Raw genomic sequence first — 9,057 nt, 5'->3', positions numbered from 1 at the left:
AAGAGGATAGGAGTGAGAGACATGAAAATGATTTAAAGGAAGGAGACCGGCCACCACGTCGAAGTGGGATTGGATTTATCCAGAAGGGGGAGGGAGCTTCGGTGGGAGAAGCCCAACCCCCTGAGGAGCGCTTTCAAGAAAGCCAAGTCTCCAGGCGCTTGGGTGGCTCAGTCGGTTAAGCGTCCGCCTTCAGCTCAGGTTGTGATTTCACAGTTTGTGATTTCGAGCCCTGCACCAGTCTCTCCTCTGCCACCCGGGAGGCCTCTTTGGATCCTTCCCCCCACCCCCCCTGCATCTCCCCTGCTCGCTCTCTTTCTCTCAAAAATAAACAAACATTAAAAAAAAAAAAAAAAGACAGTGAATTCTCTGTCTTTGGAGGCATCCAGGTCCCTGTTTGGAAGGAGTCAGGTGTCTGGTGGACTTGGGCTTAGGTCTCACACCGGTGACCTGTGGGCCAGACACAGCCCTGACGAAGTCCCCACCGGTCAGCATTTCTGCGTGGCCACAGGCAGCTGAGCTGAGTGGCAGCCACCTGGTCCAGCGGGGCACATACACCACATCCGGCCTGAGTCCCTCCTTCATCTCCTGGATGGGTCCCTTAGGTGTCTCCGTCTGTGCTTTGGAGCGCTGCCCACACTCACCTTCTCCCCTGGCTCACCCTGTAGGCACGCCTGGGGCAGGAGGAGCCCGGCTAGGGTGAGTCCACATGTCCTGGGCTGCCCTGCTCCAGATGCCAGATAGAGCTTTGACCTGGCTGCAAACCCCCCTCTTCCTCTCCCTCCCCCTCCCAGCCATTATGCTGGGGGTCTATCGTGGTCCCTGGGGACTGGACAGTGGAGTCACTTGCCTGGCCTTCTTGACCTGGGGCAGAGACAGTCCCCCAGGGTGTTTAGGGTCTGGAAAGGTCACCCGGGGGCGGATGCGCTGTGAGTTGAGATGGAAACAACAAAGTGAGAAAGGGCATGCGCACCCCCACCCCTGGTCCAGGGGGGCAGCGCAGGGGAGGATGCCAGCAGCTGTGGGTCTGAAGGAATTTTTAAAAATTTTAATGTTTTTATTTACTTATTTTTTTTTTGAGAGAGAGAGAGAGAGACAGCGCTAGCAGGGGAGGGGCAGAGAGAGAGGGAGACACAGAATCCAAAGACAGGCTTCAGGCTCTGAGCTATCAGCACAGAGCCTGACTGGGGCTCGAACCCACAGGGTTCAAGGTTGGGGAGGGTAGGGGACTGGAAGTAGCCAGGGAAGTATAGTGGGGGCTAAAGGGCTTGGGAAGCAGGGAGCAGAAGGCAAGGCCCAGCTCCAGCTCCAGCTTCTCCCTATGTGCCTGGGGCGGACCCTGACTTGGACCTTCCAGAACTGAGGGCAGAGGAGCAGGAGGCCCCCGCCGCCTCCCCAGGCAATGAGAGTCCATCGCCTGCATAGGGCGGTAGCAGATTGCAGGGTGGTTTCACTCCCCCGGCCCCATCTGCTCTCATGGATAGCTATGGGTGTTGGGGCTAATATACCCATTTTACAGATGAGGAGATTGAGGCACAAGTTGTGTGAGGATGGGTCTGGCCCCCCGGTAAGAGCAGGGCTTCTGGGGGCTCACCAGCTCTGCTTTCTGAGTTGCTTGTCCAGGCCGCTGGGAGCAGAAGACAGAACTCACAAAGCAGCCACATAGCAAAGCATTACCTTGTCCTCCATGCTTTACAACCTCATCAAACGACCCGGACATTTGCAGGCAATGAGTCCAGGTGTGCTGGGACCCAGGTAGGTGGGGAGTTCAGAGGCGGGCCTTTATTTTTCTGATGATCAGTAGTTCCCGGCCCTCACCACGCACCGGCCTGGTGCTGGGCGCCCTGTGACGGTCTCTACCCCCATCGCGGCCCACTCCAGAGGGCCACCTTCAGAGTCCCCATGTGACTGACTCGCTTCACAGGAGCAGTGGCTGTAGGGAGACTTGGGGCTCCTGGGCGGGGCCAGAGTCCACGGCACACGCTCTCCTCTGGGGTCCTGGACCCTCACCTCAGCGTCAGCCTGGGAGGTAGGGTGGGCGCCTCCCCACTGGGGGCATCCTGGCCCACAGCCGGAAGTTGGAAGCTGGGGAATGCCATCGCTCTGGGAATCCTGGGTCACCCCTTTTTTCTAGGAGTCCGGACACCATGGAAAGGACCTTGACCTGGGAGTCCAAGAGTCCGGGCTTGCCTTCCAGGCCAGGCTGCTTCACCGTCCCAGCCCCTGTTGGAGCCTCAGCGCAGGGGCTAAGTGAGGCGGCCTAGGGGGGTCACTGCTGCAGCCCCCTAGCCATTTTTAAAGACAGCCCCTGACACTTCTTGCCAAAGTGCTTCTCCAATCGGTTTTGCCTTCGAGGCCTCTGGCCCTGCAGACGGCCCAAGGGCGCCACCTGGTGGCCAGTCTCAGCCAAGCAAGGCGGCAGCACCCAGCGGCTTTGAACGTTTCCCAAAATCATGACAGCAGAGGGCCAGGTCACAGCCCTGGAAGTCAGGCAGGTGCCAGGGCAGGAGAGAGCAAGCTGCACCTCCCCGCTCTCCCAGACGTTGGGGACGGGAGCCCCACAGGTCCCCAGAGGTCAGTGTGCGAGTGGGAGGCACTGCCATTATGCAGTCTGAGTGAATAGTACTCGAATTCGGGGTGGATCGGGCCTGGATCCGTACCTCGAGTCCCTCATCTGAGTAGTGGGGCCATTTAGGACACATTCACAGGGCTGAGGGCCTCTCTCTGCATGAGCAGGCAAGCCAGGGACTCTTGACTGGGGCCGCACGTTCAATCACCTGATGCTTACAGCGCCTTTCGAAGCGTGGTCCTGGACCAGCATCAGTGAGGAGCTTGCTAGGAATGCAGATTCGGGGGCTTCACCCCAATCCTGCTGACTTGGAATGTCTGGGGGTGGGGCCCAGCACCTTCTAGGTGATGCTGATGCTTGGTCAAGTGTGAGAGCACTGTGCTTAGGGACGGGGTGGGGGGGGGGTTGTTTAAAAAGCATCGCAGGTGATTGAAATGTCCTAGGCATCAGAGGCACCTGCCCTCCAACCTCCACAGTAATTCTGGATTAGAGGGACGCCGACATGGATTAAATATAACAACTCTGCATCCGCTGCTTCTAATGAGCAGTCCCTGCTCTGGTGTGGACCCTCCTCGCCACACGCCATGCATGCCCTTCCTTCAGAGGCTAGGGACCCCCAGCAGAGTGCAGTTGCTCTCCCTGGAGTCTCCCAAGACAAGAACCACCAGTTACAGACACCTGCTGGGTGCTCAAGCCAGGAGAGGAGTGGGGCTAGGGGCTTGGTATGCAACGTCTCACAAGAACCCCAGGAATTATTAGAATGGCCCATTTTACAGATGGAGAGGCTGAGGCACAGAGAAGTTAAGTAACTTGCTCTAGGTCACACAGCTACTAAATGACAGAACACGGAGTCCAACCTAGTTCTCTGTGACTTCAAAGTCCCCTGCCTTTGCTTCCTCCTTTTACAAGAGGAGGGACGACTTGCTGAAGGTCACTGCAGGTAGCACCCACTACATTCTCTGGAGGTTGGCTTCCGAGCTCACCAGTGCCTTGCCACCCACTCCAAGATGGCATGAATGCACCTCTGAGTGGGGTGCCGGTCCCCTGGGCATAAACGCAACAGGGAAAGGGAGGCAGAGGCGAGGGCATTATTTAATTGCATGCCTCCTTGATTCCTCAAGGATTCCAGAGGATTAAGGGAGCTGCCACACCCTCCCCAGCCCCCCATTCTAGCCCAGTCCCTGCGGCCTGTCACTGGGACCCGGCTCAGAAAAAGGCAAGAGGAGGAGCCACTGGTGGAGTAGAAAAAATAGAGAGCCATTTACTACTAAAAATGCATTTTCCAAAAGCAAGAGAGCTGCGGTCCCGAAGAGATGAGGGCCTGGGGGAAGTGCCTGCGGACGGGGCTGGCTGGGGCTGGTCCCGCGCCACCAGGGGGCGCCCTCAGCGGGCCCGGAGTCGCTGGGAGATCCGGTAGAGCTCCATCGTCGCCCTGGCGTCTTCCACAGAGCTGTGGCCAAACCGGCTATTCTGCAGACACAGGTACGGGGGTGGGGGGGGGGGAACGTGGGGTTGGGCTGAATGCAGAGATTCCCCCTTGGACTTGGGCCTTCCCCGCTGGCAGCCCAGTTTCCAGGGCCCTGAGGAGGGTCGGTGGGTGCGTGTCCCCAGGCTTCTGACACCCTGGACTCCGCAGGTGGCTGGGGCAGCCCCGGCTTCTCCTGTCAGTCCCAGAGCTGGGGCACCAGGCCCACGCATGGGCAGACACCACTTCCAGCATCCAGGCTGTGTCCTGTGTCCTCAAGGTGCTTATAACCTGGTAAGGGGAGGGGCGCTGCAAACAGACACAGGGAGAGCTCCAGGGGACCAGGCGAATATAAAAAATATATATGCCAGGGGCGCCAGGGTGGCTCCGTCGGTTAAGCGCGGGCTCAGGGCATGACCTCATGGTCAGCGAGTTCGAGCCCCGCACTGGGCTCTCTGCAGTCAGCTTGGAGCCCGCTTCAAATCCTCGGTCCCCCATTCTCTCTCTCCCTCGCTCTCTGCCCCTCCCCTGCTCGCACTGGCTCGCTCTCAAAAATAAACATTACAGAAGACAACTTCAGCTGTCCACAGAGTGACTGGCTGGAGTGTAAACACAAACAAAACCTTTCTTGGGTGCCTTCCTGGCTCCAGCAGCGCGTCCCTGGGGGTCACCTCGGCAATGAATTTCCTGCGCTCGGACCCCGGTCCCGGACCTGCTGCTGGGGACCCCCGAGGCCAGTGCCCTCCTCGCTGGCAAGCACACAGCCTCTTGAAACTTGGGGGGTGACGCAGAGCGACTTGGGGGTCGAAGGCCGGTTGGGGAGCCCTTGGGGGGAGGGGCCAGACACCCCGGGGCCCGGATGGGGTGGGGGCGGGGCGCTCACCTGGATGCGGCGGCCCAGCAGGCGCTGGCTGAGCACGCGGAGGGACACGCGCTTGCAGCCCTGCAGGCCGGCCTCACTCCACAGCAGCCGGTCGGTGGACGTGTCGTACACGGAGTAGTCGTCCATGTTCTCCTTCAGCGCCTGGAAGTCGTGCTTCAGGTCGTGCCCCACCACCAGCTTGCCCTTCAGGAGCGACAGGATCTGGCCAGGGAGACACGCAGCCCTCACGTCACGCAGGGTCCTCCGGGTGGGCCTGGGCCAGCTCGGTGTCCTCGTGGTAGTGGGGGGGGACAGCCCCTCCTCGGTTGCTGTGTGGCTCTGAGCCAGTCGTCCTCCCTCTCTGGGCCTCAGCCCTATCACGTGGGGATGGAGGAGGCTGGACCAGGCCCCTCCTCGCGCACTTCGTTCGGGGGCCAAGCTGAAGGCACCTGGCGACTCCCTCCACGTGTAATGACGGTGGCACCTACTAGGCATGGCCCGTGTGCCAGGCACTCATCTAAGAACGTCACCTGTGTCATTTAACCCTATCAACAAGCCTGCTGTGACAGGCAGAGGAAGGACCTCCCCAAGGCGCCCATGCCCCAGGATCTTCTACCACGTTAACGGCAGAGAGGTTAAAGTTGCAAATGGGCTTTAGGGTGAACCATGACCTTGCCTGCAGAAGATCATCCGGGTTTCCCACGCGGGCCCACCCGAATCACCGGGTCCTTCCGTGTGGAGGTCCGGGATTTGCCCTGAGAACCTGCCCCCGAGCTGCTGGCCTTGAAGAAGGCCCTGTGTCAAGGAACACGGGCTTCCGGAAGCTGGAAAAGGCAAGGGGCTGTCCTCTCCTGCAGAGCTTCTGGAAAGTTCCAGAAAGCAACGCAGCCCTCCCCACCTCAAGTGCAGCCTTTGAGACCCGAGTCAGACTGTGGAGCGATGGAACCAAGGGCTACCACGTTCGTGCGGCTTTGACCCACTAAGCCTGTGGCTTTGCGCCAGCGGCCGCAGAAAGCGAATGTAGCCCATATGCAACTGGAATTTTGCAGATGAAAAGGGGAAAAAAGTGGAAGCACCAAGAAAGTGAAATAATTTGCCCCAGGTTACTGTGATCTTAAAGCGAGTTTTCAGATTCGATGCCTACTCTGTCAAAAGATGGAACTTGGGGCTCCTGGGTGGCTCAGTCAGTTAGCGTCCGACTTCGGCTCAGGTCGTGATCTCACCGCTCGTGAGTTCGAGCCCCACATCTGGCTCTGTGCTGACAGCTCAGAGCCTGGAGCTTGCTTCCAATTCTGTGTCTCTCTCTCTCTCTCTCTGCCCCTCCCTCAATCACACTCTGTCTCTCTCTCTCAAAAATGATTAAATGTTAAAAATGATGGAACTCAATTGAATTGAATATGAGCCAGCCTGTGTGACTTTCGACTTCTCCGAGGGCCAAGTGTCCCAGCAGCCCTGAGCTGCCCCAAAGCCGCCATGCTGGAGGGCCCACTGGAGGCGGAGAGCAGAGTCTGAGGGGCCCCGGCACCAGCCCCGGGCTGGGTGGGCAAGCCAAGCTCCCAAGGATTCCAGCTCCGGGCCTGCAGGATGCCTCTCCCTCAGCCGGACAGTCTGGACCAAATTGCAGGTGCAGGAGCAAAGTAAACATTGACATTGACACTGTTTGAACCACTATGTTCAGAGGCGATTTGCTAAGCACCACTGGATGACAGGGACGGACACACCGCTGGTTAGTGGCAGAGCCAAGTTCAGGGCCATCAGGCTGCCCGTCACCACCACCCCCAGGAAGAGCAGGCCTGCTCCAGGTGCCCACCAGCACCCCCAGGGCCGAGCTTTGGGGAGGAACCCCTAAGGTACCCAAGCCTCCCATCTTGACCCGTCTCTACTCCTCTCCCTTGGTGGCCGTGGGAACAGCCTCCTCCTCCTGGTCACATGGGCTACTCCCCTTTCTTCACTTTGGCTGCCACTGGAGAAGGTTGGACGGGGGGGTCTTGTGCGGGGCTGTCGGGCCCCAGCTGGAGGGACAGTGTAGGGGCTCAGGCCCCCGTCTTCTGTGCCCGGGGAAGGAGACTTCCATGTGGCCCACGCCCTCCCATGCCCTGCTTCTGTTTCTAGTGGCCTTCGAGACCTCATGTGGGACATTGGGACGCTCTCCCTTGGCAACCACGGGGTCCCTGTGGCCACTCCGGAAGAGGAAACCAAGGCTCAGGGGAGTGAGGTGCTTGTCCTCAGCCCAGTGCTAGAATCAGGGCTCTGTCCCTGTACTGTCAACAGGCAATGTCACTGCGTCCCGTTCACCCTGTGGTTTTGTCGGGGCCCCCTCTGGACGGAACCCTCGCTCAGCCTAGGGCCTGGGGAAGCTCGCCGAGGGATGGACGGTGCAGGTCCCAGTGGGTGCTTGGGGTGAGGAGTCCCGTGGTGGCCCCAGACCTCTGGATTAGGATTCTGGATTTCACATTTCTTTTTTTTTTTTTCAATGTTTATTTACTTAGCTTTTCGAGAGAGTGGGGGAGGGACAGAGAGAGAGAGAGAGAGAGACAGAGACAGAGAATCCCAAGCAGGGATGTGATCATGACCTAAGCCAAAACCACAGGTCCGACGCTTAACTGCCTGAGCTGCCCAGGGCGGGCCCTGGATCGCACGTCCCTAACATGGGGGCGGAGGGGGGTGGCTGATGTTGCTGACCTAGAGGTCACCTGAGTGGTGAGGTCACCTCAGCCGCCGCCGAGTCCGATGTGTGGAGGAAAAGTCACCGGCCAGCACACGGCAGGAGGGTGGCGCGCACAGGGCCCTGTGGGGCGGCTGTGGGTCACGCGCCTTTTCTTGCTCACATTCTTTATGTTCCCGAACAATGTGGCCTGTTTTCCCCAGCCAGGAGCTGGCTCAGTCCTGTTCACGCAAAGCCCTGAGGGACTGTCTGCCATCCCAGAAACTGCTACACTTGTCGGGCTGAAGGGGACAAGAGTCATTGTGAGGTGGATTCCTGGGAAATTAATCACTTCCTGTGCCCAAGAGTCCTGGCAGGGGGGTGGCTGCCGCTGGGCTCATGAAGAGACAAATAACATAAGAGGGTGAACAAGCGGAAGGAATTCAGAAAAAAAGAAATGAATCTGTTTAGCAGAGAGATGTGAGCAATGTCTCAGGCCAGAATCATGCTGGGCGCTGGGCGCTGGGCGCTGGGCAGCGAGAGACTGCTGGGACTTGCTGGGTGCTCTCGGGAGGTTGCAGACCATCTCTGGGCTTTGGTTTTCCTGTTCATAAGGAAAAGGCCTGGACAGGTGAGGCTCCAGAGGCCCATTAGCAGCGAGGGCTCCCCCAACCTTCCAAGACAGGGCTGAGGAGGGAAGTGGGGGCCTGTCGGAGCCCAGGGAGGGGAAGGCTCCCTGGCGGGACCTCAGGGCCTCGGGACCTGCGGGACCCGCGGGACCCGCCCAGAGTCAGGAGGCGGGTGTATCAAACACAGGGGTGGACACTGAATTCCTGGAAGAAACTGAGTGCGGAGGAGGGACAGTCACCCAGCGGCTCTCACAGCGCCGGGCCAGGTACTTTCCTCATCGTGCCGTGGACCTCTCAACCCGGGGATTCTGATCTCTGTGTCACACAGCAGGGGCCCGGGGGCCAGCGAGGCTAAAAGACTTGCCCAGGTGACAGGACTGGTGACCTGAGAGCTGCAGTGAGGTGTCTGGACCTGCCTGACGCCATCACTAGCATCATAGTTGTTATTACCACCTGCCGGGCACCTGCCCCGCGCCATCAATGGCAGAGCCCGAGTCCTCCTCCCCCACCTGGCCAAGCCCCAGGGACACCTGTGCAGGGGCGGGGCCCCAGTGGAAGGCATGTAGCCCCGTGACTCCTTGCTCACAGGTGACTGTGGCCTCTCTTCTGTCTGCAGGTCCCTCCTAAACCAGGATGCTGTTTTGTTCACCATAATTATCCACCCCCAACCCTGGTCAGCAGGTAGATGTGACTCAGTGTACTGGGTTAACATGAAAGGAGCCTTAAGTTACCTAAACGAGTTACACACTCTTAAAAATTACTATTAGGAAAAACAAAGCAAACAGCATTAACCCACAGGGTGAGAGCCCTGAATCCGAACACTGAGTTGTGTCGCAGCTCGCTGTGTGTCCTTAAGCAAGTCACTGCCCCTCTCTGGGCCTCCGTCTCCTC

At 59.0% G+C, this 9,057-nt stretch overlaps 1 protein-coding gene across 1 annotated transcript in view; it reads right to left on the bottom strand.

Moving 5' to 3' along the window:
• Positions 1 to 3,802: 3,802 nt before the first annotated feature.
• The window catches only part of ISG20 (interferon stimulated exonuclease gene 20), an 11,065-nt gene continuing 5,810 nt past the window's right edge, over positions 3,803 to 9,057 (bottom strand). The window contains exons 3-4 of the mRNA XM_029951672.1: positions 4,915 to 5,115; positions 3,803 to 4,036 (exon numbers count right to left, since the gene is read on the bottom strand). Of these exons, the coding sequence (XP_029807532.1) occupies positions 3,950 to 4,036; positions 4,915 to 5,115 (288 nt within the window). The 3' untranslated portion in view covers positions 3,803 to 3,949. The remainder of the gene's footprint in view (positions 4,037 to 4,914; positions 5,116 to 9,057) is intronic.

Source organism: Suricata suricatta, chromosome 9, assembly GCF_006229205.1.
Source record: "Suricata suricatta isolate VVHF042 chromosome 9, meerkat_22Aug2017_6uvM2_HiC, whole genome shotgun sequence".
NCBI lineage: Eukaryota > Metazoa > Chordata > Mammalia > Carnivora > Herpestidae > Suricata > Suricata suricatta.
This window is presented reverse-complemented; position numbering and strand designations above follow the sequence as displayed.